This window comes from Gastrolobium bilobum, unplaced genomic scaffold (assembly GCF_033153095.1).
Source record: "Gastrolobium bilobum isolate Gb01-03AN ecotype WA unplaced genomic scaffold, APGP_CSIRO_Gbil_v1 utg57960, whole genome shotgun sequence".
Classification (NCBI taxonomy): domain Eukaryota; kingdom Viridiplantae; phylum Streptophyta; class Magnoliopsida; order Fabales; family Fabaceae; genus Gastrolobium; species Gastrolobium bilobum.
Genome location: NW_026898664.1, coordinates 1 through 27,841, shown reverse-complemented (window position 1 = coordinate 27,841; position 27,841 = coordinate 1). Strand labels below are relative to the sequence as shown.

The window sequence follows — 27,841 nt, the reverse complement described above, 5'->3', positions numbered from 1 at the left end:
CATTAAGGAAGTCTTCCCTTCAGCGTAGGACATGGTCCACTCTTGAGGGGCATAGCAGTCTTTCACAAACGTATCACAAGGACAAATTTGATAATAGCTGGTATCACATGACCATTGAAATAGTGCTGAAGTTTGACATCATTTGTCCTTGCGATACGTTTGTGAAAGATTGCTTTGCCCCTCAATAAATTTTCCTAAGGACTGCTATGTCCTTGTGATACATTTGTCCTCTTAATAAATTTTTCATAGGGTTAGGCTGAATAAGAGTCTGAGTAAAAATGTAATAATAATTTTTGTATTAAAAATATTAACAATGACTAGAAATTCAAACTAACCAAAATGTTGACCAAATTTTTTCTCTTAACAAATACAATATGCTTCTATTATTGAAGTTGTTTGTGCCGTTATACCAAAAGGTTGACAAAATTAGAGACGTGACTGGTGGCAAATGATATTAAACTTGCCACCGAAGAACTTCTAGTCTAATTATGATGCTACTAGTAAAATGGAGGCGTTTGGTATATACCTAATCCTCAATGTTAGAAAATCATCCACATTCGTTAATTAGATTAAATGCCTAACTTAAATTTTTCTTCTCATGTCTACATGGTATATGTATAGTCTACTTATACGTATACGTATATGCATAGTCTACTTAACACATCTGTATATTAGAAAATTATAAATTACTTCAAATTTTCAATCCCATGCTTGAAGAATAGGTAAGAGGAGCCTCCAAAGTTTCAGACCTCAAATTGGACAGAAAGCTAAGCAAAAGCCTTTGTGAAGCGGGAATTGAACCGCCCCCATACAAAGTTGCTAACCAAAATCCACATTCATGTCACCTCTCTCTCTCTCTCTCTCTCTCTCTCTATATATATATATATATATATAGGTAAAATCATTTATGTAGCCGATTTACGTATAGCAACGACAGGTTTATGATTATGATTCTCCACATTTAGAGTTTGTTTGGATCCTCTTATTTTTAAGCTAGAAGCTACTTATAAGCTAAAGCTAAAAAAAACTTAAAAAAGAAGCTAAAAGCTGTTTGAAAATTACATAAAAATTTTAGCTTAAAAATGACTTAAAAACACATATTTCAAGAAAATTATATCTATATCTTTATCACTCTTCATTTAAAAAAAAAAAAAAAGCACACAATTCAAGAAAAACAGATAAGAGCTTAAAAAATACTCCTCCTAAGAGCTTTTAGTTTTCAGCTTTTTTCTTCATTATAAAAAAAAGAACTTTTCATTATAAGAGTTTTGAGGCAGATTATATTTACAAATTTTTTTGTTTACAAACTCTTACAAACTACACTATGTAGGACCGGTCCTACATTAGTGTAATTGCAAAAAAAATTTGTAAACAGATCATGTCCCATATATATATATATATATATGTGTGTTTGTTTGTGTGTCTGTGAATGGCACCCAGTATTCCCTGCTGGACACGGTTTACCAACAAAAGTTCCTCCCGTGATGCATTTTCTTCAGGTCACTGATCAACTCTGAACCACCACTTTCTTTTATTTGGGATACTTCTTTTCCTAGGAGGTTCAATTATAAAATAAATATCATGAAAGAGGACCACTAATAAAAAAGAGGGACAACAATCAAATTTATGCTCTTTATTTTTTTTGGCTTGAGTGTTTGGTAACTAAAATATTATGTTAGAGACAATGATGGAGGCATGGAGCTAGCAAAACTATTCAGGTCGTGCAAAAAAAATTTAGCTGATATCAAACATTAAATTCTATCCCTTTGAAACGTGGTTTATTTTTAAAAATCAGTCATTGCCAACGCACTTACCAGAGCTAACGTGGTTCTGCAACTGGTTAGAAAAATATAATATAAAATTATTAATATGGTCTTTGTTTAAAAATTTAAGTTTTTGGTTTAATTCATTTTTAACATGGTAAATATTGAAAAATTTCTTAGCATAATAGGCAAGGTTATGCATTATTCATCCTTTAAGATGAATGAGTTCTCGTGTGAATGTGAAGAAGCCTGTTATAGAAATATAACATAAACTTAATAATATGATATGTAAAAATTTAAAATTTTGGGTTAAATTGATTTTTTACATAAAAAATGTTTTAGAATAACTAAAATTATGAGAAAACTTCATTTAATACCCCTAATATTTGTTTAGAATAAAAAATATCCCTAACTTTTTTTAATCAATAATGTTCCTGTGTGTGTTTAATAAAAAATACCCTTTTTAGAGAAAAAAAATACCCGTAAACTTCATCTTCATCTACATCAAATTTTAACATAAGGGCAAGGATATTTTCGACCATAGGGGCATTACTGATTAAAAAAAATTAGAGGTATTTTGATTCTAAATCAAAACCTTAGAACTATTACTAAAGTTTTCCCTAAATTTAATTATATGAAAATGTATATGTTATTTAATTTCAAAATATATGTAATAAAAATGATCCCTTCAAGTTTTAGTTTTAAATTAGTTTACAACTAAATATTGATGGGATAATTTCAGTAATTTAAATAATAATATTTATTTCCGAAGATTCTAAATGAATTTATATTTATTTGGTAATAAAAATTTATTTTAATTAATAATTTTTTTTTTAATAATTGAAAAGTTAAATAAAAAATAAAAGATGACCTCTGTATATGTAGCTATCTAATTTTTATAGATGAACAGAGATGCAGTAGATTAAATAATCACATAACTATTACCAAAAACAATAATAATCACAGAACGTAGAATATGTGACATGATTTGTTATTTAACTAGAACCAACTACCAAAGAATTATTATAGAAGGCAACGTGAGGACAATTGGTAAAAGCTTAACCAATTAGCAGTTACCACACGTCAACGAAACTTTGTTTTCTCTGAAGAAATTGCGAATGGACTTGAGCCTAGTGGGTTAAAGCTGTAGTAGTTCTGGGTGGATGCACACCCTATTGGGGGAAAAGAGAAGAAAAGTGAGTACTCAGTCGGTCCCCATTCGCTTAAAAGTCGTTCGTTAATTTAGTCATTATTTGTTATATGGTGTTCCTTGAATGGTAATATTCTACTAAAATGTTTGATAACAATTCTTGTCTGTTCAAGTGAAAGGAAAACAAGGGGAAATAGTATATATATTAGACTTTGTTAAGACATAAGGAAGACCCATTATTAAAATACTTAAGGTAGTGTTTGATTCGGGAGAAATTTTTTTACTAGTAAAACGTAATTGATAGGAAAGTGAGTTTGATAGGAAAATATAAAAAAAGTTGTTTGGTTGACCCAAATATTACCAGGAAAATTTATTTAAATATGCAAAATCTATGTTCGGGAAAAACTTTGCACCTGTTTTTTCACTTTCCCAGTCATCTCACAATACCACATCTCAAGTGGTATTCTGTAACAGTGAATTTCATCCAAAAATCAACACAAAAGTCATTTTCCCATCTATCCTATTTGTCTGGTATTTCTTGAAAAAACCTGAACCAAACGTGGTATTTTCCAATATCCACCTACACTTTCCCATCAATCCTTAAATAAACCTTCAACCAAACACTACCTAAGGGATTTGCTAGCAATTCAGGAACGAGGAGAAAAGAAGAGAAATGAGAAGAAGAAAAAATTATCCCATCAAGAATGTTAAATTCCTTAACAAAAACTTATAAAAAAATTTGTCTTAACCATATAAATTAAGCTCATGAACCATGTGTATACAGTTCGAAGTTGCAAAAAAGAATGCATCCATAGTTTCAAGGAATAATGCTTGCAATTGGTTATCCTGTTAAAGGAACTGTACCGTTGGGATCTAGAAGCCTATTATGTTTCCTTTGGAGATGATGTCACTGTATGGATGGTGCCACTAGCAGAGGTAAAGACCAAGCTAGAGAACATTGTACCAAGTATGATGTCAAGATGTAAAGAACCTTGAGATACACCACCCCAAAAGCTAGCTCAAAGGGTGGGAGTGCCCAAAGCCTTATAAACTCCACATTAGTTGCTCATACAACCAATGTGGGACTATAAATCTCAACACGCCCCCTCACACGAGAGCCCATTGGGCTTGAAGAGTGGAAGATGCAACAGGCCCAGCCAACCTGTGCTAAGAAAGTCCACAAGAGAAAGTGGGCGGCGGCGAGGCTCTGATACCATGTAAAGAACCTTGAGATACACCACCCCAAAAGCTAGCTCAAAGGGTGGGAGTGCCCAAAGCCTTATAAACTCCACATTAGTTGCTCATACAACCAATGTGGGACTATAAATCTCAACACAAGAAGATAACAATAGATGATTCAGTGTGAGTATATGTGACTTAATATAAAATGGGCATAATAACGATACATAAGATGCCTCTTTGGTGTGCCAAAGAGGGCTATTTATAAGGAGGTCGTATGAGCCTCCTATGGGTTGGTGAGGAAGGGGTCAACCCTTCTTGGTATCTCCCCTAAAGAGTGTCGTTTCATTGGGAGTTGGGGAGGGTTGCCAGTTGGTAGGGCTGACGTGGATAAGGAGTTATGATGGGGCTTGGACCTTTGGGCCATCCGGAACAGGAGCCCCCCCAGCTTGGTAGCAAGTGTAAGTTGGTGCCAAGGTAAAAGGGGTTCAGGCGACGCCTCACTGGCGATCTGCATGGTTGTCAATAAGGTGAAAAGAGTTTGGGCGTCACCTGAGTGGCTGACGCCAAGGTAAAGTGTTTGGGCGTCACCTGAGTGGCTGACGCCACGGTAAAGGGTTTGGGCGTCACTTGAGTGGATGATGCCAAGGTAAAGTGTTTGGGCGTTACCTGAGTGGTGTAGGAGTAGCACCCAATATCTTAGTGACTTAGTGTTTGGGGCTTCCCACCTCTTTGAGACGGGGTTCCATCCTATTTGTGTCTTTGGTGGGTCGCGTAGTCTTGTAGGTGGTATTTTGGGTATTTCGTCCTTTTCAGTTTTCGAGGGGTTGTAATGATGGTTTCTTCCATTATTGCAAATAACTGCAGAACTCAATCGTCACGAGGCACGGCGCATTAATGCGACGTGAAGGGTGTCTTGTCCCCCCGTAATTACCATCAAATCCCTCATCACAACCGCCTATTGTCTGACAGTTATGCCATCCTACGGCCGAAATGGTGAGGTCCTACACGTGTACGTCACCTTGATCTCCTTGATCCTTTTTAAAGAAAGTTTGCCCCCTCCTGAGGACCCTCTTCTCATTACCTCAAGCTCTTCGTGTTCCAGCGTTCTTCATTCGTGTTTTTCCTTCTTTACGATAGTGCTCGTGCCGGTCCTCATTTCTTCCATGTCTGCATTATCTCAGGTACAGTGTTTTTGGCTTGTAGTTATGATATTACTTTGTACTTCTTTTAGCTTTTCTTCTCTTCTCCTTTTTCTGGTGATGGTTAAGATAATGAATGTGCCTGGGTTGTTCTTGCCGGAGATAGAGGTTGAAGTTAAGGAGGAGGAATTTGATAAAGCCTTCGACACGCTCGAAGGCTGTACAGTAGGCCTGCTATGCAGGAATATCTTGCTAAGCGTGGTGGGGAAGGCAGTAGCTTTCCTTCATATCGTTCTTTAGTTCCCGGGGTTCAGTCGTTGCCCCATGGTAGGATTCCCAAGCTTCTTGGTTTTACTGAAGAGGAGATTCAAAATCTCCTGCTGGAAAGGGCTTTAGGACCTGTGCTTGCATATTTGGGTGAGGCGTCTGGCTCTCGTATTCGTAGTGAGCGCCAGGCGTCGTGTGGTGGGACCGCTTCTGGATCTGGTAGGCGTCAGTCTGATAGTTCCGGAAGGCGATGGTCAGGTGGTTCTAGTGAAGGGGTTAGGCCTCGCCCTTCACGAAGTAGTCATTCAAGGTCTTCTAATCGTTCTTGCGATCAGAGGAGAGGTTTGCATCGCCATGTTTCGCGGCGCTCTGTTCTTGGAGTAGGGCGACTTGTTCGACCTTTGTCTTTTGTTAACCAACTTCCGCAAAATCATCCCATAGAGTATTATTATAAGCCTCGCTCTTTAGGGAAAACCCATCTGACTGTTGACTCTTCTGTCGCCTTGAGTACATCGCGTGGCAATATTCCCAACATTTCCCAGTCCTTCCATCGTCGTAAATATGACGAATCTACAGACAACCGACTAGGTAGATACCACCCAGAGGATGGACGACTTGTGAAGTATGGCATATGGGACGCCATATATGAAGACCTGGGGATTTATAAGATACCGCCTGCGTGATGGCCTTCTTCTCTAAGCTATTCAGATTTTTACTCTTCGAGCTCTTCCGAAACCTCTGATTCTTACGGTAAGTTGTTTGTGCTTGAGCTATTTTTGATTTAGTTGTCTGTAAGGGGGGGGTGTTGGTGGTCACAGGAGTGGGAGTTGAGTGTTATGGAGGTTTGAAGTTGTCCCCCATTGTTGATCTTCTTGGCGTCGGTTGAGTGTTTGGCGATTGATTGTGTGTTTGTCGCTCCCAGGTAGAATTTGAAGACACTCTCTCGACTAATGGCGGCTGCTCAGAAAGATGATCGCTTTTTGGCGAGGAGTTGGGTAGACCCGATGGTGGCTTCCTCATCATCGAGTTATGTTAACGGGGATATTTTGAACCGCGATTACCAAACGGAAGCTAGTTTTGATATTACCCCAAACGGTGAACACGAGGCGAAGTGGCAAACCATCACGGTTCAGCATGATCATCGTGTTTGTGACACTCCTCACAGTGTGGCGAGGTCTCGATGGCGGTTCGTGGTGTACAAGACTCTCTTCACGAATCAAAAAGTGAGGTTCCCTTTATCTGAGTTCGAGATGGGAGTGTTAGCCCACCTACAGATTGCTCCTTCCCAATTGCACCCAAATGCTTGGGCGTTTGTTTGTGTATTTGAGAAGATATGCCAATATTTTGGATGGGTGTACTCTGTGCGGTTGTTCTTTTACTACTTCCAGGTGTCGCCGTCGTTGAAGAAGCTTGGCTGGGTTTCATTAAAGGCGGGCACCGGATTGGGATCGATATTTTCCCAGTACGCCAACTCATATAAGAACTGGAGGCATACTTTTTTTTGGATTCAACCAGTGCTTGGCGAGGGGGAATTACCTTTTTTCATTGATCGAGCGAGTGGGGATAGTCGGTTTCCGCTATACTGGACTAAAGCCCATTATGAGACGCCCACCAGACAGTATTCGTTTGGGTGGGGAGCCTTGTCTCCTGAAGTGGCAATGGTGGTGGATTGGTTTGTGGAGGTAAAAGGGGGCCTTGACCGATGGCCTTCGAAGAGAGTGTTGTGTTACGGAGGTGTGGTGGCATTTTGTACCATTTGTGACTGTGGTGAGTATTAATTGTGTTTACTAACACTTGTTTTTCCTGTCTTGCAGTTGAAAACTTGCCGATGGTGACGCTAAAACTTGAACGTCAAGCGGCTGCCAAGCTTAAAGCCACTAAAGGCGTGGTTCCTCAGGTTAACCCAAACCCCGCCTCGAAGAGGAAAAATATGGACAAAGGAAAGAAGAAAGAAGTCCACCAAGCCAAGAAGAAAATCCGGTCAGCTGCAGATATTCCCGCCGGTGAGTTGAAGAAGAGGGCCAGGCTTGATCAGATGAATTCAGAGTCCTCCATTCGTTCGGAGAAAACACTGTTTTTAAGCTATCGCGCGCGCCGTTGGCACGCTTCCCCAAACTGTCTTAATTCCCTCAAATATTATCAGAAATCATATTTCCTAGTTCTATAGACCATTTATAACTCATATTTGAAACCTAGAGCTCAAAATTCAACTGGCACGTTTTACGGTGCAATCGTAACGCGGTATTTTTACCCGCGAAAAACACTATTCACTGATTTTTCTGAAACTTTCCTATCCACTCAATTTTTCGTTCTGAACCCATTTCCAGGGTTATTTTTACCATCTGAGACCTTCTACTCAATTTTTATCTTCCTAGGGTTGCATGTTGGCTAATTGCCGTTTTGCCCTTTCTTTGTATTTTGGCCTAATCTTTAGGATTTTCACTAATCCATCACTTGATTGCTCACTTAATGTTTTAATTACTTGATTTAAAATTGTGAGGTGTTATAGCTAGCATTTTGTTAGCTGATTCTACTAGCCCGTTGGATTATGGGTAACTTGATAGCGACTCGGCAAGTGCACCTATCGTGAAAGTAATAAAGAGTACCGGAGTACGAGATCGTTCAAACGAGGATCAGAATTTCAAGCACTAGTTCGCTAATTGCGTTTTAGTTGGACAATCAAAGGTTTTGTTTAAGAGAATTTAGATGAAGCGAATTGTGGTTCAAAGAACTTAAAATTAAAAACAAGTAAAAGTATTCAATTATGAAAATTCAGAATTAAAAGAATGAATGATGATGATTTTTGATTGAAATTTAAAACAAGCGTAGTTAAGGTTTCGACTTCCCCCAATATCCTCAATATGTTATGAATTAAATAACCAAGAATCCGTTTCTTAATATATTTCCAATCAATACTTTCTAAGTTAATTACGGCTCAATTCCTTGTTACCATAAATCTATGTAATCTTGAAAGAACTCTAGTTCCCCGATTATTCCCCCAAGAAAACATGCATTAAGATCAAGAATTACAAGGTTGCATAATTACCCTGTGCCTATTCCTATTCATAGATCACAAGGATTATGATAAATTATCAAGTCAAGGTTCATGCACCAACATCCCTATTGTCATACAATTCCCCAAAATCATTCTATCAGGAACAAACTCATAGAAAGCATTAAAAACGGATAATTTATTCAATTATAATAAGAACAGGATTCGAAGACAATTTTAATTCATAAACATAAAGATTCAATTGGGTTCCATCTACCCTTAACTACATAAAAGACTACTCTAGCATACTAAATTGAAAAGAAATAATAAAGAAAAGAGAACCCCAAGCCTCCATTGGTGTGATGTTGACTTGGTTCCTCAGTGTTCCAGCGCTCTGCAACAGGATTCCTCCTTGGAGTATGAATGGGGATGAATGGGTATGAATTGGTGTTTTGGTTCTGACCCCAAGCTCTTTATTTATAGCTATTGGAGGTTGTATCCTTCATTGCATCTCTTGCCGTATCCATATTAGATTTGTAATTGATTCTCCAATTGTTTTCTTTTTGCAATTAATATCTTGTGGATTGGTTGAGGGATTTGAGCTTTGAATCTTGTTATAATCTTCCTTCAATCTTCTCAGGAATCAGCTTGATTTGTTTCCGCTTTAATTCCGGATATCAAAATCTTATATCCATTGGAAAATCTCAGCAAATCTTCATTAAATCTTGTCAATCTTTGCTGTCAGGATTTGGGCGCTCGAGCGTGCTAATGGGCGCTCGAGCGTTCTCCTCAAGATGAAATTATGTCTTCTTGGGCGCTTGAGCGTGCTGTTAGGCGCTTGAGCGCCCTGATTTTCCTAGTTTGGCTGTTTTCCCTGCCATGATGCGCTCGAGCGTCCATGTGTGCGCTTGAGCGTGCTATTCTGGACCTTGAATTGTAATATTTTGGTTTCGATGGATCCATATTGAGCCGATACTTCTCTGTCATGATTTCTTTAGCACTTTTAGCACCAATTCTTGTGGTTTTACCTTAAAAATGCAAATATTATCAAAATGTCAGCTCAATTTCCTATCTTATAACTTAAATGTCGTAAAACCTTGAATTCCATGCAATCTATGATGTATTTCTCATATAATTTAGTCTAAAAACATGGTAAACCAAAGGTTTATCATGGGTGTTCCACTGCAGCGAAATGGTGTCGAATGTGCAGGTCCTTCATTAGCTCCTAGAACTTGGCGTCTGTGAACTGAGTACCATTGTCCGTTATAACTTCTCCTGGGATTCCGAAACGGTAAACAATATTTCTCCAAAAGAACTTCCTCACCCTTTGAGAGGTAATGGTAGCAACTGGCTCTGCTTCAACCCATTTGGTGAAGTAGTCAATGGCGACGATCAGCCACTGAACTCGGCCTGCTGCCTCAGGGAAAGGGCCCAGAAGGTCCATCCCTCATTTGAAAAAAGGCCAAGGGGATGTTATCACAGTAAGTTCTTCTGGTGGGGCTTTGTGTATGTCTGCAAATCTTTGGCACTTATCACACGCTTTAACGTGCTCATGGGCGTCATGCTCCATGGTCGGCCAATAAAAACCTGCTCGGAGAGCTTTCTTTGCCAGAAAGTGGCCTCCCATGTGGTGGCCATTGATTTCTTCATGGATTTCTTCCAAAATGTACCCAACATCGCCGGGGTTTAGGAATTTCAACAGTGGGGTTGAGAAGCCCCTTTTGTATAAGCGTCCCTGCATCATGCAAAAGTGGGCGCATTTCCGCTTTATCCTCTTGGCTTCTGTCTGGTCCACTGGGAGGGTACCTTCTGATAGGTAGTTAGAGATGGGAGTGATCCAGGTATCTTCGGCGACTCCTTCGGTGACGTCTGCAATACTCATGACGATGGATGGATTATGCAGGTTACGCTGGATGACAGAACGATTATTACCTGGACTCTTGGTGCTTGCTAGCTTGGCGAGAATGTCCGCACGTGTGTTTTCTGATCGCCTAATCTGCTCAATTTCAACTGACTTGAAGGTCAAATTATCTCTTTGACTTTCTCTAAGTACTTGCACATCAGCGGCCCTTTAGCTTGATATTCACCCGAAATTTAAAATGTACCAACTGAGAATCACTGAAAACCTTGAGATGTTGCGCTCCTAGCTCTTTGGCCTGGAGCAGGCCGACAATCATTGTCTCGTACTCAGCTTGGTTGTTAGTGGTATTAAAGTTAAAAGATAATGAATGCTCCATCGCTACACTGTCTGGATTTTCAATTATCATTCTGGCGCCGGATCCTTTGGCATTGGTAGAGCCATCAACATATAGCTTCCACAGCGCCAACCGTGGGGTTTCTGTTGCTTGGCTAGCTGCTTCGCAGGTGTGCGACATTTCGGCTATGAAATATGTGAGAGCTTGAACTTTAATGGCGGTTCTGGGTTCGTAACTGATCTGGTACTCTGACAGTTCAATCGCCTGGGACATCATTCTTCCGTCGAGATCAGGTTTGTGCAGGACTAAGCGAATAGGCTGATTGGTTCTGACTGTAATAGGGTGGCATTGGAAATACGAACTATGCCTTCGTGCGGCGAAGATGAGTGTGAGGGCGACCTTTTCAACTTGCTGATACCGCAGTTTCGCCCCTTGCAATACTTTGCTGACGAAATAAATTGGTTGATGCCCTTCTTTTGGTTCTCTGACCAAAGTTGCGCTGATGGCCTCAGCACCCACGGTGAGGTATAAGTACAGAGTTTCACCACTGTCTGGCTTGGTGAGGACTGGCGGGCAGGATAGGGCCTGAAAAGCTTTCTCACATTGATCAGACCATTGAAAGGATGTACCTTTTTTGAGTAAGTCAAACAATGGGAGTGACTTATGTGCAGAATTCACCAAGAAACGGGTGAGGGCCACTAGCCTCCCGGTCAGCTGCTGCACCTCTTTGACTGTTTGGGGGCTTCGCATTTCTATAACAACTTTGCACTTGTCGGGGTTGACCTCTAAGCCTCTCTCTGTCAGCATGACGCCAAGAAACTTACCTGCGGGAACGCCGAAGGCGCACTTTCTTGGATTAAGCCGCATGTTGTACTTTCACAACCTATCGATAAGCTACTAACTTGATTGAAAGCTTCCGAAGAGCTTGTATTATTGTATCTTGAAACAATCAAGGAATGAAATAAGCTCACCCATCATGAGCATGATAGTGGAATAATATTTCTTCGTCGTCATTTCTATGACGATCGTAAAGCCAAAAATTTAGTGGCAAAAGATTCATTACATCCTGCACTTTTTGAACATTTTTTAAATTAAAAGTATAGATGAAGACAAGTTAGAGAAAATATTTTATGCTTTTTATGCCTCAAATATGCTCCCATAGTAGCAATATTGAGAGCATGCCAATTACGGCCAAATAGTTCTATGTCATTCATTAAAGTGAATGCAATACAATTACATAATCATGGAGTGGTTATAACACCTCACATATTTGAAATATATTTTAATAATTAAATTGTGGATGAGAGTGTATTTAGTGAAAATCCCGAGTTTTATGTCCAAATACACACGAAGGGTAAAATGATAATTTGACAAATATGTAACCCTAACCTGTGAAATAGTAAAATTAGACATAATTTGATGAAATTTAAAACTTTAACTAGTTTCCTATCAAACTTTTGACTGGGGTAAAATAATAATTTGTGCATGATCTAGACATACATAGGCTTGTATGAATTGCAGACTTTTTAATTCATCCATTTAATGCTTGATTCAAGAGAGATTACTAGGACACTAGGATTCTAATTGGGTTAAATGGTTAAATACACTAAGACATTAGGGTTTAAATAATTGATTTGAGAAAGATGACTTGTCTGAACTAATGAGTTAATTAATTATAAGAATTAGTTCAGATTTCTAAAGGAAGATCAAAGGTGAAGGGTATCCTGGCTATAGTTCCGTATTACAATCTTTATTCGTATTTTTTTTTCTGCGTTCTTGATTATTCTTGAATGTTCTTGATTATTCTTGAATGTTCTTGATTTTCATTGCAATTAATTTCAATTATTTTTCTTTTAATTCAAAATCTATTTGCTAAACCAAATTGGATTGTCCAAATTAAAGGGAATAGTTAGGATAATACTTGGGGTTTTAATCCTCGTGGGAGGATACTTTTCTCACTACTTTATTACTTGAAACGATCGGTATACTTGCCGTAATCGCAACAACTTTTTTTTATCTTTACTTTTTGTTTAGGTTACAATACTTTGGGATGATATTTTGTTGGACTTTTCTTATAATCTATATTTTTGTTTAGATGATAGTACAAAACATTTTGTTTGATGTTTTTGAACATTTCCATCATTTATATTTTGTTTCAACAATCTCTTTTTATGATGAATGACATTTTATATTTTATGACATTTTTATGAATCTTCTTTGTTAACAATTTTAATTATATTTGGATGACATAAATTGTGGTTTGATTGCTAGCGATAAGATTTAAGATAAATTTGAATAAACTATGTATGACAGTAATATTATATATATATTATATATATATATATATATATATATATCGATATTCAAATTTGCATAAAATAAAGTTAATAAAATAATAATAAATTAATATTATTTAAATTAAATTTTTTGAATTTTTGAAATATTTAATATACAAAAAATGTATTAAATTTTTTTAAATTATTAGAAATGTTGAAATAATATTGAAAATAATAAAATTTATTTAGAATGAGTGGCGGTTACAAACCGCCATGAAAAGCCTTAATACATCACTATATTACCTTATTGTTGCAGTTTTATACCGTTGTTGTTACAAATTTAGCGGCGATATCAATCCACCGCGAAAAGAATCTACATCAAACTCAGTCATCATTATGTGACGGTTAAACCTGTTATAACAGTCGTTATATTCAACTCGGCAGTTATTCCAACGGTTTGTTTCAACTGTCGTGGATTCCTTCCTGACGCTTATTATCGTGATGATTGCTTAACTGTCACAATATGATTTTAGCGACAGATTGAATCGGCGCAAAATGACAATTCAACCGCCGCAAACTACACTTTTCCTTACACTGATATGTAAGTTACTAAATCCATGATTACTACTGAGCATGTTAACTTGGTCCATGCGGCCATGATTAATATTTATATCATTGTTTGCTCAATGTCAAGTGTCACTATCGGCCACCACCACTTGTGACTTAATTAATCCTTAAGCAAATCACTCATTGTTTCTTTCACTATTTGTCAAACTTTAATGCATGCTTGAATGAACAACTAGAATCTCCTAACTTTATGGGTCGTGACCTTTTACAAGCTTTAAACTTTATAAGTATTTGGATACCTTTCACTTTCTTAGGTTTCACTACCCTTACTCCAGGAATTTAATTAGAATATGCTTAAGACAAGGTATGTACTCTTAAAATGTGGATAATACAAACTGAAGCACTATAGATATACGATATATGAAAAATATTAGCTCAAAGGATCAAATATGAGCTATGCAAGTGTAGAAACAATAAAATCTCTCAAGAACGGTTCAATGAATGATTCAACAATGTCCATGATAGCTTATATCCATTAGAGATGATATTTTATAAGTTCTCAACCAAATATAATTTTTTATAGCTTTTGAAACACTTTTGGAAAGTGTATATCCAAATATTTGACCCCATATATCAAGGATATTATTGTGATCATATAAGGATATGTGTATATAGATATCATGATATGTGTATCCTGATAGCAAGCATATTTCAAAAATGCATTCCTTTAATTTAAAAATATTTCTAACATTATAGACATATGTAATTGACCATTGAAAAGATACTTATAAGTTCAAAAGATGTTAAACCACTTTTAATTTTTTTTTGAGAGATTAATTCAAGGATTTCCAACATTTTGAAAATATGTCATTTGAAAAACAGTCTGACCTCATGCAATATAATTCAAGATGTACCTTTACAGTTGAATCTTGTCTTGTTTTGTTTGCAATACTTTTGATGCTTGTTGGATTTGCTTCTTGAATTCTTCTTTATTATTGCTTGAGGTTTTATTTTTTCATTTGCTTTTTGGTACATTGCTTTTGTTTGATTTCTGTCTTCAAAACTCATCCATTTTATTATCACTTTGTTATTGCATTATTATTATTATTATTATTTTTTTTGGCTCCATCGTATATTTTCAATCTTTTGTACATATAGTTGATATATTTTTCTTTTGAATGTATTTTTATTGTTGTTTTCTTATTATCATCAAATCATATCTTACTGATACATTTGTGGATATATTGTCAAGTCTTTCACTCGGTGGGATGGAGAGATACTTTGAAGAGTTTGTTGGCAGATTAAGTTGTTGGCTTTCAGCTAATGTTTTTGGAGAGGTTAGTCTGGAAGATTCAATTCATTCTTTATTGGATATTCTGTCAACTAAGGTGATGCTGGATAGGAGAGAATTGGCATATATCCACCAATACAGTCCAATATCTAATCATAGTTTTATTAAGAAAATATAAAAACAATAAAGCAATCACATTTTATAAGAATAGAACAACATAAGAGTTCAAATGAAATAAAGTTTGTTTAAATTAAACTAAATTTTGTCTCTGTTTTTTTTCTTTGTAACCAGGTCGCATAAATTTAATTTAAATTCAATGAAACCGGTTTTTCTTTCTTTCGGGCCAAAGACTTGCAAATAACAAAAATGGCAACCTGGTTTGGGACTGTAGGCCTTGAATGGGCTGCCTTGCTGCCCGTCAACACATCTTATTGTTATCCACATTCAAAGTATTTAATTTTCACAATTATTATTAATGATTTATTATTTGGACATGCAATTTCAGAAAGCCCTATCTAAAAATACCTCGAATAATAAAAAAGTTCGAGTAGACTAAGTATAGCTTAATTTTTCATGTACTAAAATAAGAAAAGTTGACAGTTGATTTTATATTTTTAAATTAATACACACACATGCACAGATATATACATATGGGTTTATCTTTTGTCATGTTACATGACATAAAATTATATCATATCACCTCAAAATTATGTCATTTTGGGAGTTAAGCTATTTTTATTTTTATTTTTTTGGTTGAAAGGAGTTAAGCTAATTAATGAACAATGTTTTGGTAAAATTTAGATAATAAATAAACAAATAAAAATATAAAAATACCCTTAATTAATTCTCTTAACTCCCAAAACAATATATTTTTTGGGTGACATGACATAACTTTATGTCATGTGACATGACAAACAATAAACTATATATATATATATATATATATATATATGGGAAATATAAGAATCATGTTGCAGGAATGACACTGTTCATTCCTGCAACAAGGATCCGCGTCCGTATCTTAAGGATACGACGTCGTATCCTGATTTTGGTCTGACTTTTTTTTTTTTAAGCGTAGGATCCACACTTGATTTGTGTGTGCAGGAAAGTGCTCTAGTCATGTCACATGACAAAAAGCGAACCCTATATATATATATATATATATATATATATATATATATATATATATATATATATATATATATATATATATGGGCTTGCAATTTCTCATGTTGCATGAGAAATTCAATTTTTCCTATAGAGAGAGAAAGGGGTGAGACCCTCCTTAAAGAAAAAATAAAAAATAAAAAAGTGATTGGCACTATCATCGAAGTGAGAGTGGTAGGAGAGGAGACTTCTCATGCAACATGAGAAGTCTTTTTCCCTATATATATGGCATTAATAGCTCTTCAGTCGCTGCAGATCAAAAAATTTACAGAAACACTTACTTTCACCAGGATCCGGTTCCGTATCCTATTTTTTTTATTCTTTTTTGTTAATTTCAGGATCCGGCTTCGTATCCTACTGTAATATATTTGCTGCAAGTTTTTCCATCAGCAGTGACAACAGAAACGAGGAACCCTATATATATATATATATATATATATATATATAAGGTTATATTTAACTTATATTTTATAAGTTAAACAAGCTTCATAGATACATAAAGTGGAGGTGGTTCCCACATCTATTTTTTCTCTCTCCTCTTACATATGGGTCCCACTTGTAATTTTATTTCTATAACATGAGATAATCATTTTTCTACAACATAAGATAAATATATCACACACACACACACACACACATACACACACACACATATATATATATATGGGGAATGTTATATTTTCAAATTTTTGTTTACAAACTCTTACAAACTACACTAAGTATGACCGGTCATACTTCAATTAAGAGTGTATGACCGGTCATACTTAGTGTAATTTGTAAAAAAAAATTTGTAAATGAATCTTTCTCCCATATATATATATATATATATATATATATATATAATAACTTCTATGCTAGACAAAATAAACTAATTTTATGTTCTTATTATTCTAGCATGTGCACCAAATTCAATCTATATCAGCACATGAAATTTCCTAACTATGTTTCTCTTGTTATCAACTATAATATTAATTTTTTTTTATATAATAATGACATTGTGTTTTGAATTTATAATCTGTCTTTCACCACTAGTACATTCTTAGTGGCTTAAGAAAAAAAAAACATTTCTTCCATAAATTGAAGCCAATTTCTGTGGATGAATTCATGTTCGGAAAGTAATTATGGGATATTCCAGGTTTGACACTGGATTTGTTGCAGATGAAAAGATAAAAACAAAGAACTTTAATTAGATAATTGGGGCTAGTGTTTTTGAGGTTCGTGTTGGTATTTTCACCAGACAAAAATATTGTTGTATTGGGCCACTTGGATTTGGATTATTGTAAAGTGGTGTCATAGCAATTGCCGAGTAAACGAAAAAGTTAATCATTTGAGTGAGGATTAATGATTATTATGTTACCCCTAATTTTACATTAGATGGGCTAGCAAATAAATTAAGGTATCTAAGCACGAAACGCCAACTACTCCTAGCCGCGCAGTTCAACAACCATAGAGAGTATATGGGCACGATATATATGATTTAAACGTTTGATATTCACTAACACACAATAAATAAACAAGTTTTGCCAAAACACATCAAATACAAGATATTAATCCTGAAAAATAAATCATTTTCATTGCTATAATAGCGATTTTCTGGACCCTGCTGTCATTGATGAGTATGTAGAAGATCCTTTGGTTGTGCTTGTGAGGCCAGATGAGGTGTAGGAGAATTTGCACATCTCCATTGGAGGTGCATAATACATTGGCACTGGCAACTTTGATGGAAGACTTGGGAGAGGAGCTTCAAAACTTAGAACATTAATCACTTGCCTAATGGAGGGTCTCATGGTATGATCAGGATGACAACACCACAACCCAACTATCATCAAACATTCCATTTGCTTCTCATCAAATTCCAAGTTTAATCTTTCATCAGCTGCTTCAGTTAATTTCCCTTTTCCATAGAGGTTCCAAACCCATTCTACAAGCCTAACTTTGCCAGGCTCTTCTTTTACTTCAACTGGTCTTCTACCACATGTGATTTCAAGGGCAACTACACCAAAGCTGTAAACATCAGATTCTTTACTTGATTTCCCTGTGGTGACACACTCTGGGGCTAGGTACCCCATTGTGCCTGCCAAAACAGTAGTTTGAGACCCAAGTTCATGGTCTACTAGCCTTGCAAGACCAAAGTCACCAAGCTTGGCATTGAAATTTGCATCCAACATGACATTACTTGACTTAATATCCCTATGCACCACACATTGTTCCCACTCTTCATGAAGATAAAGAAGAGCAGATGCCAAACCTAATGCTACCTTGTACCTCACTGTCCATGTAAGCATAATTCTGTTTCCAAATAGATGGGAATCAAGGCTTCCATTAGGCATATACTCATAAACAAGAATGAGATCACCTTGTTCATGGCACCACCCTATGAGTTGAACCAAATTTCTATGTCTCAGCCTGCTGATAGTTCTTACTTCTGATATGTATTCCTTTTTTCCTTGTTTTGATCCTTTTGAAACCCTCTTCACCGCGATTTCGAGGTTGTTGAGGTTGTCAAGACAACCTTTGTAAACACCTCCAAATCCTCCTTCTCCAAGCTTTCCATCTTCTGCAAAGTTGTTGGTTGCATGGCTTAGTTCCTTGTAGGTGAACCTCTTTGGACCAGTTCCTCTCTCAAATTCATCATCTATAGAAGCATCAAGACCTGTATTGTCCTCTATTCCACCATTTGGTCCTTTTCTTTTTCTCCAAAAGGTAAACCATAGAAGACCTACAACACAAGTTAAAGAACCAAAACCAACACTTACACCAACTCCCAAACCAACCTTGATGTTTTTCCCATTACTGTTGTCCAAATTTGAACTGAATGACCAAGATTGTATATTGTGTATTTCAATCCATTGACCTGTGGCAGCAGAAAAGCCAATTCTAACCATTTCTGGCAAAACATCCCTCAAATCAATGATATACCAAAGACTAGAACTGCCATTAAAGATTGGATTATTAGCATAAGTAAGGAAGACAGAAAGATTTTTGGTGGTAGAGTTATACCATATCCAAGCATTACCCGTTGATCCGTTCTTCATGTTACTCACCCAACTCACATTCGCAACCGATTGTATGGAATTAACATTTATTCCGACATGATCAGAGCTTGGATCCCAATCATTCCTAAAACTGTCAAACTCAACTGCAACTATTTGATTTTGGCTAGTGTTGAATGCAGATTCTTGGCTGAATAGACCAAGGAACCCACCAGATGAATTGTGTGGAATATCAGATTGAAATGGAGCCATGAAGAATGATAACCCATCACCAAATTGACTTGGATTAACAGCTTTCATAACAAAAGAGAAATGGGTGGTGAAATCTGTGAGCTTTCTTGTTCCTCTATCCCATATCTTAACTGGTTGATCAAATGAGGCTCGACCAACACTGCTTGTGATGGGGCCATCAAGTTGGTTCTTTGTGAGCTGCAGAACACCATTTGAGAAAAAGGAATCACCTTGAAAGTTAATTTGATACAAGTTTGGCTGGAAACTAGAGAAGTTGAAGAAAACTGCCTCTGCAGTGTTAGAGAGTACAAAGAACAAAGTGAAGATGGTAAATATGAAAAACAAGGTCTTTTTGGTTTGATTATAGGATGAAGAAAAGCTGAAGACAGCCATGGTTGCAAGGCAGAGGAAGGAGAGAAGCATAGAATGATGTTGGTGGAGTTGCCAAAGAGTTGCTCAACTATATGCAAAGTCGAGTTAAAAGCTTATTAATTAAACTGATTTAATTTATAATTATGAACATCTTTTGAACTGTTCTTTGTTGTTGGCATGTATATCAAATTAACAAATGTGGGTCTGACTGATTACACACTCTCCAAATGCTTCTTGGAGAACCATTGTATTGTATGACCTCTTCAGTTTTTCTTTTTTCTTTTTTCTTTTTTCTTTTCTTTAGGGAAAGAATAATAATAATGAGCTGAACTTTAATTGGGGGGAACTTATATTATTTTACCATTCTCTTAAGTTTGAATGGGCCGCCGATTCTTGGGCAATAGATGACTCGTTTGCGGATGCAGAGAAAGCCAACAAGGCTGTGGGGTAGTGCTCTTATATTGGATCAAATAGGATAAGTGCCTCTTTGGATCCTCTTATTTTTAAGCTATAAGCTACTTATAAGCATAAGCTAGACCAAACATGTTTTGGGAAAAGCTCTTATAACGAAAAGCTCTTATTTTTATAATGAAGATAAAAACTGAAAACTAAAAGCTCCTAGGAGGAGCTTTTTTTTAAGCTCTTATCTATTTTTCTTGAATTGTGTGCTTTTTTTTAAATGAAGAGTGATAAAGATAGAGAGAAAAATAATTTTCTTGAAATATGTGCTTTTATGTAATTTTTAAGCTAAAACATTTATGTAATTTCCAAACAGCTTTTAGCTTATTTTTTTAAGCTCTTTTTTTTAGCTTTAGCTTATAAGTAGTTTCTAGCTTAAAAATAAGAGGATCCAGACAGGCTCTAAATTTCTCTCTCCACTTATCAAATGCCGTGCAACGAACTTGAGTCCTCTCTTTAATATTTCTTTAATATTTGTTGGATATAATATTCATAATTTAATATTTATTATATATTATTTTAAAATTCGATTAAATCATTGACCCCAGTGATTTTTATGTGCTTCCTGGGCATAAATTTTTAGTGGGACGGAAGTGAGAGAAAAAGAAAAAAAAGTTGACGAAAGAAGAGAGAGAAAACAAAAAATTTGATCTAGGTATCAATTTCTCAGTGGAAGGAGCATGGTGATTCTGAATCATATTAAAATTTTTCCACTGATTCAATAACCTAATACCTCGATCGAATTGATGAATGAGTCGAGTTTTAAAATAGGGTTTTATTAGTGTTATGTTACATGATTTAAGTATTGTTTCTAACACACACAAAAATGGAAAGAGAAAGTGGAATGATGAAAGAGAAAGAAAAACATGTGGACCCCACCTCTTTAATGTGTGCGTAGGAAAGTAATGTTATATCATGTTACATGATAAACATAAAACCCTTTAAAATATTGATCTCTCGATTACTTCAATTGATTGTGGTTGACGTAATCCAACTCATAAGAATCAATTTTAGAGGATTAGTTCAATCGGCCTGCACTTCGTTTTTCTTTTTTTTTTTGTTTAATAGATTTTTTAGCAGGTTCAGGATTTTGAAGACAGGTTCAAAAGATTAATGAGACATAAGTAACATGACAAACGTGTAATATCCTTTGTCAAATTAAGAAATGAGTAACTGAGACAACAAGAAGATGCAAATTGTAAGTTCAGAATGGTGATAAAACAAACAAGTGATGCAGGTGCCGGCCCTTTTCTCTGAATATTTCAACATAATAGATATTTATTTTCTGAAACAAGCATGTATTTAAAGTTGAATATATTATGTAAACATAGGAATTGCCACCTGTCATGGTTTGATCGATTAATCTTAAGTTCAATAACTGCTCATAGTCCTTCACTCGTAGATTATATTTAAGCACAACTGTTAGTTTTTTATAAGTCTTTGTTTAAAGACTTTGTTCCTCGCTAATTATAATTCAATTTTACTCAGTTTTAATTTAAATTTTCATTGGCTGTTTATTTAATGTGGATTTTTATTTCAAGTTCTTAAAGCCCAAAAAGATTGAGATGCATAAGGGTAGTAATAAAAAAAGCAAAGATATTAAAAAAGGAGAAGTCAACAAAAGCTCTGAGGTCCAAGTGAACAAAAGTCCAGTCTATCTCAGCACTGCACTTAAAGGGAAGACATGAATTGAGGAAAGAAGCTTGGTGGAAAAGCGTAAAAAAAAAGCCAATTTCTAATAGAAAGAAAAATAGCCAACCTATACGACTCATTTTTTGTCCAAGTGAAAACAAGCCACACCCAACCAATTCCCCTCTGATTTTGTTAACCATCGAGTCTCTTGACCATCTATTATAACATTTTTTACCCAAACAGTCCACCTAACCCACAAAATCAAGTCAATCCTCTCACATAAGGAATAATCTCTTTTTATTTTGCGAATTTAAGGCAGTTACAGGATGATGGTGCGAAGCGAGCGTGGAGTGAAAAGGTTCACATGCATTGATTGATCTCATTGTGTGAGAGGAGGCACGTGGACGGTGAAAGATGAGCTCACGCAACTGATGCATGTGAGGATGGAGCGTTATAAAAGGAGCTAGTGCACAAATGGAGTCGTCTTCTTTACAGTAGTAGGGCTGATCTTATGATTTATCCTCTACTTAGTTTGATTTTAGTTTTTAATTGTTATTTTTCTTTTGTTTCATTTTCTGTTTTGAACTCAACTCATATGGGTATGAGCTAGTCCTTTTAGAGGTTGAGTTTAGGTGATACCCAAACCTCAGTGCTTGGATGAATGTTTGGTTTTCTGGATTTTTATGTTTTATCTCAGTTGTTTAATGCTATTTCTATGTTTAAATTTTCCGCAGTCCGGCCCGATGTTAGAGGTTTATTTAGGAATTAGTTAGTGAGAAACAACTCATTCTGGACTCTGCATTAAGCTCATGGACTTGAATGAGAGATCATTCAAGGGATCTCACTTCAAATATGGATGAGTCCTCCATGTAACATTGGACCTAAGTCTCAAGAGTCCTAATCCCATTTGGCATAGAGATATGTAAGTGCTTGATTTTGGATAAAATAATTGTTAAGAGGTTAAAAATTAACAAGTGACTTTCGTTAATTGGGAATTTTTGGATGAGCAACTTGTTAATCAAATCATTCTTTCAAGCACTATAGGGGAAGGAGAATCGAAAAATCAACCCATTTTTCTAAATATTTTCACCAACTCATTTTCTTTTCTCTGTTTTAGCATTTGATCAACCTTCTAGTTTATATTTTTCTCTAAAGGTTATTTACATAAAAAACAAAAACAAAACACTTCTTAAATTGATTTCTTATTACTTTCCATCTTTTAGAACAATTGAATCCAAAATTAATTAAGAAAATTCTAAAAATAAAATAGTAACTTAGTTATTGCTATTTCATATTAGTCTTGTGATTATTTTATTTTTATTATTATTTTCTTTTTTAGATTGAATTTAGTTACAACAATTACAAAGTTTAGTCAAGTTAAAAACGCCAAAGATCCTTGTGGGAACGATAACTGGGACTCAAACAAAGGCCCTGTATTACGTATGGTTGCATATACTTGCGCATTTCTTCCATAAACGTTAGCAATGTGATGCTCTCCGGCAAGTATACCGATCACACAAGTAATATAATGAGTAAGTAAAGTATCGTCTCCACAGGGATTGTAAACCAAGTACTACAATAACCAGTCCCCTTAAGTTGGAAAACTCGGTTTTGTTGTTTGAAAAATTGTGAATTGAATTTGAGTAACAATATGAAATAAAAATAAAGACTTGTTTTTATATTTTTTTTAAGAGAAATAAAATAGTAACAATGAGAATTGATTTTAAAAATATGAGAAAACTATTGTAGCTAGAGCGCACTCACCTTATGATCCCCACTTCCTACTTTGGATTGATTCACAATATTTATTCATATAATTACTCGGATAAATTATTATCTAAAAATATTTATTAGTTAACCCTCAATTCCTTGCAAGGTTAACCCTTTAATCCCCAATTGGAACCCCAATTCCTTGCAATGTTCCTCATTGTATTAAGCAATGAACGCAATAATTTAAGCATCCGCAATTAAATACACATCTATTCCTAGCATGCATACCAATTGTTGTCCTACCCCTTTCAAGATCAAAACCCCAATATTCCTATCTAGGGTTCTAACCCTCAAACTATTCCCAACTATCACATTGATCAGTTCTAATAAAGAGAATAGGAAATACGCACAAGGTAGAGACAAAGATAATTATATAAATGAATAAAACTAAATCAATCCATCGTAACAAGGGTTCACATAGGGCTCGTGACCCTAACTACAATAAAAGAAAACTAGCCAAGCATAATCATGGCTAAAAATAATTCAATATTCAAAAGCATAAGATTACAGAGAAATAGATGATGAAGAAGAAATGTAGAAGAATCCTTCTGAGCTCTGCCGTCGACCTCCTCTGACTGGAATGAGAAAATCTAGGTCTAGCAAAAGGATCCTATTTATAAACTTATTTTTTTCTTCTTCCAAAAATAACCCCCGCGGAAAGACGGTGTTATTTTCTCGCAACCCGGCGCCAGTTGGCGCCGGTTTGGCGCACGTTTGCGCCAACTTGCTGCCTTGAATACGAAAAGTCGGAACCGATTGCGTGGACCGGCGCCACCTCCTTGTTGTTGGGCGCCAATTGGCGCCAGTTTTCTTGTCTTTGGGTGCCACTTGGCGCCATTTACTTACTTTTGGGCGCCCAGTGGCGCAATAATGTTGGTGCTTAATATGTGTGGTGCTAGTTTGCGCCAATCTGGCGCCAACTAGCGCCAATTCTCTGGTATTTGGTCTGCGCAGCACCCGGTGAAATTTCCTATGTGTGGAGTCGCGTCAACAGGCTTTTTGTAATTTGTAATTTTCACTCCTCTTTTTCCTGTAAAAACACAATCAAAAGGTAAATATTATTGATATAGAAAGAATCAATATAAATAGCAAATATGCATTTAAATTGCTCTCTTATGACCCAATTCTTATCAATTTTAACATGAAAAAACCACACTTGCCAGAGGCACATCAAATCATTCCCAGATTTAAACGTTGCTGTCCCCAGCAATGTACAAGACTCAATCCAGGAAACAATCAATTATTCAAACACAATATCACACAGACAATCAAGAGATCACTATGCTAAGCATGACTGAATCAATGCAAATAACTCCTAACAATGCCTTCTATTCTCATGAAAATGTCAGAATCTAGCTTGAACACCCCTCACCAAGATAATCATATAGCACTCAGCACTCAAGTGTTTAAGGGAGTAACAATCACTCAATCCATCACAGCAATAACATTACCATAAGCTTGATCAAATTCTCAAGTTCCTAAAGATGAGGAACATTAACACATGCATAATTGATCAAAAGGACTTCACAGGTTGTAACTTGGTCGGGTTTAATGGGTAGGAATATATGGAAAGTAGCTCAAACAACACTGAGATTGAAAAACTGACATTATTTCATTTTTAACACATTCAACTCAATGATTTTGCTCCACTAACATTCCCACAGAATTTCGAGAATTAATTCCTTTCAGCCACCTTTTCTTTACATTCACCATTTTTCTTTTTCTTTTTCTTTTTTTTCACAACTTTTTGTTTTAAGGGCACAATTGAAATTTTACCTCCCCTAATTATTTGACCTCTGTGGAGCTTACCTCAATTTATTTGTTTTCTTTTCAACATTTTAGTAATTCAATCTCAATCAAGGTAAGTCATATGGATATAGGCTAAGCCATCAATCAGGCCACAGGTCATTTAACAACAAATAAGTTCAAGCTCAAGGGGGCTAACAATGGAAAAATTCATACAGGTGGGTTATTTTTGGCCAATAGCTAACAAGAACAAAATTCCTTTATCATATCAATCAATACATGCATAACAGAGAAACATAGCAAGTTCTAGAATGCTATCACAGTGAGGTCTCTCAGAATAAAATAAGTGTTTAAGCACAAAATCTCACCAGCTATGATGTCAAGCTAGACTTCCAAAAGAACATCAGGCATCATTAATCATTCAAGCACAAAATTCAGACAAACGAGCAATCATGAAATCTACTCATGCCAATACAATATTATGCCAGAAGTTCATACAAAACATGATTCCTAGGATGAATTAGGCAAATTAACTAGGGAAAGCATATCTAAACCTGGGACTTGCTCAGAAAACATGTTCAATTTTATTTTTTTATATATAGCACACATAATACTATAAAAATAACTAAGAAAATTAAAAGAGTTAGAATATCTCCCCTGATAGAAGAATTGCAGCTGTTCTCAGGTGCAAGCCTACCATTCCCAGATTTAGAGAATTGCTGTCCTCAGCAATAATTAAACCACGAGAAAGAAGAAAAACCCTGCACAATAGAACAAATAGTGGCATATAGAAGAAACTATAATGCGCACATTAAAACATCAAAGAAAGATATACTAACACAAAGTAACTAAAAGAAAAATACGAAACAGAAAAATAAACTAATATACAAGATCTCCATTAGTAAAGAGATAAACTCAACCCTCCATGTCATCCCCCTCAGTAGCGTGGGATGACTCAGCAAATGGAAAGTCTGGTGGTACTGGTTGCCTTGGTGTATGAGACCACCATTCCCAGATTTGCTCCAAACCATGGAGCCATGTTAAGAACTCTTTGAAATTTTGATTTTTCCGAGAGATAGAGTCTCGGTGTCTCTTGTCAAACTTCAGCTCCTGATGTCTCTTCCAACTTGTATCAAAGAGTTTCACCACTTCCTCTCTCAGTACCTTCTTCAGCATAGGATGACGCCTCCTTTTGGATTTCCTCCCAGGTTTGTCATCATCCTCATTGAGAATTTTGTTGGTATGGGAAAAGGGATCTTTATTTTTCAATTCAGTTTCCTATTCTTTCAGTGCTTCAATCACCGCCTTCATATTACCCAAGAAGACATTTTTTTGAGGTTGAGAAAACTCCTTCAATTCCACCTTTATGGCACCATCTTCCTTGGTATCATCCCCTGCACTTTGTTTTTCTTTTACTTCAAGACTAAAACAATCATCTTTGTGAGAAGACTGTTTTAGAGAATCAAAGACGTTGATGGTAACGGTCTTATCATTCATCCTTAGCTCAAGCTTCCCGTTTTCAACATCAATCAGTGCCCGAGCAGTGGCCAAGAAAGGTCTACCCAACAAAAGAGGCATCTCAGCTCCCCCTTCTATGTCCAACACTACAAAATCAGCAGGAAAGACGAACTTGTCCACCTTCACAAGAACATCTTCAATAATACCACTAGGCTTCCTCAAAGACTTATCAGCAAGCTGAAGAGATGCCAAAGTGGGTTTCAACTCGGTGATCCCCAAAGATTTACAAACAGAAAGGGGCATCAAATTAATGCTAGCCCCAAGATCGCATATTGCTCTGCCAATTTTTGTGTCCCCAATTTCAATAGGGATTTTGAAACTCCCTGGATCACTGAGTTTGGGTGGAAACTTCTTCTGTATAATGGCACTACACTCCTCAGTGAGTGTTACAGTTTGGCAATCCTGCAGCTTATGCTTTCTTGATAACAAGTCCTTCATGAACTTGGCATAATTAGGCATGCAAGCCAAGGCTTCAGCAAATGGAAGATTTATGTGAAGCTTTTTGAATATGTCAAGGAACCTGGTATACTGTTGCTTCTGAGTATCCTTCTTGAACCTTTTAGGATAGGGTGCCATGTTTCTCACATATTCAGGACTCAGTTCAAACTTCTTCTTTTCAACTGGCTTCTCTACTTCAGCAGGTTTTTCACTTTCTTTTTCTTTTGCGGGCTCACCTGCAGTATCTAGCTTCTTCTTTTCAGCTTCCATATTTATTCTCGGCTTTTCTGGAGCTGCTACCACTTTACCACTTCTAGTGGTGACAAACATACAATCCTCCCTTGGATTGGTGACTGTATTACTAGGGAAACTACCTGGAGTTCTATCAGCAACTTGCTTGGCTAGCTGACCAATTTGATTCTCCAGATTTCTAATGGAAGCACTCATATTTCTGGTATTAGCCCTAGTCTCTTCCATGAAAGCATTTGTGTTCTTTGTATTGGCTCTAGTCTCCTCCATAAAGGCATTGGAGTGCTGAGCCATTTGTCCAATTAACTTCTCCAAATCAGAAAGTTCCTTCTGTGGAACAGAAGGAGGTTGCAGATAATTGTTAGAACTGTAGTCAAGACCACCTCCTTGACCTCTCTTCTGAAAATTACTTCCAGAAGAAAAATTCTGATTTCTTGAAAAATT

General features: G+C 36.1%; 2 protein-coding genes across 2 annotated transcripts; both read right to left on the bottom strand.

Moving 5' to 3' along the window:
• Positions 1 to 9,718: 9,718 nt before the first annotated feature.
• On the bottom strand, positions 9,719 to 11,555 carry LOC133318132 (uncharacterized). Its single transcript, XM_061520093.1, has 3 exons — positions 10,599 to 11,555; positions 10,081 to 10,489; positions 9,719 to 9,939 (listed from the first exon to the last, which is right to left on the bottom strand). Exons 1-3 carry the CDS (start codon positions 11,553 to 11,555, stop codon positions 9,719 to 9,721), a joined length of 1,587 nt encoding a protein of 528 aa, XP_061376077.1.
• A 6,011-nt stretch (positions 11,556 to 17,566) lies between these two features.
• On the bottom strand, positions 17,567 to 19,624 carry LOC133318134 (L-type lectin-domain containing receptor kinase IX.1-like). The gene has a single exon (XM_061520095.1). It carries the CDS (start codon positions 19,604 to 19,606, stop codon positions 17,567 to 17,569), a length of 2,040 nt encoding a protein of 679 aa, XP_061376079.1. The 5' UTR covers positions 19,607 to 19,624.
• Positions 19,625 to 27,841: the final 8,217 nt, after the last annotated feature.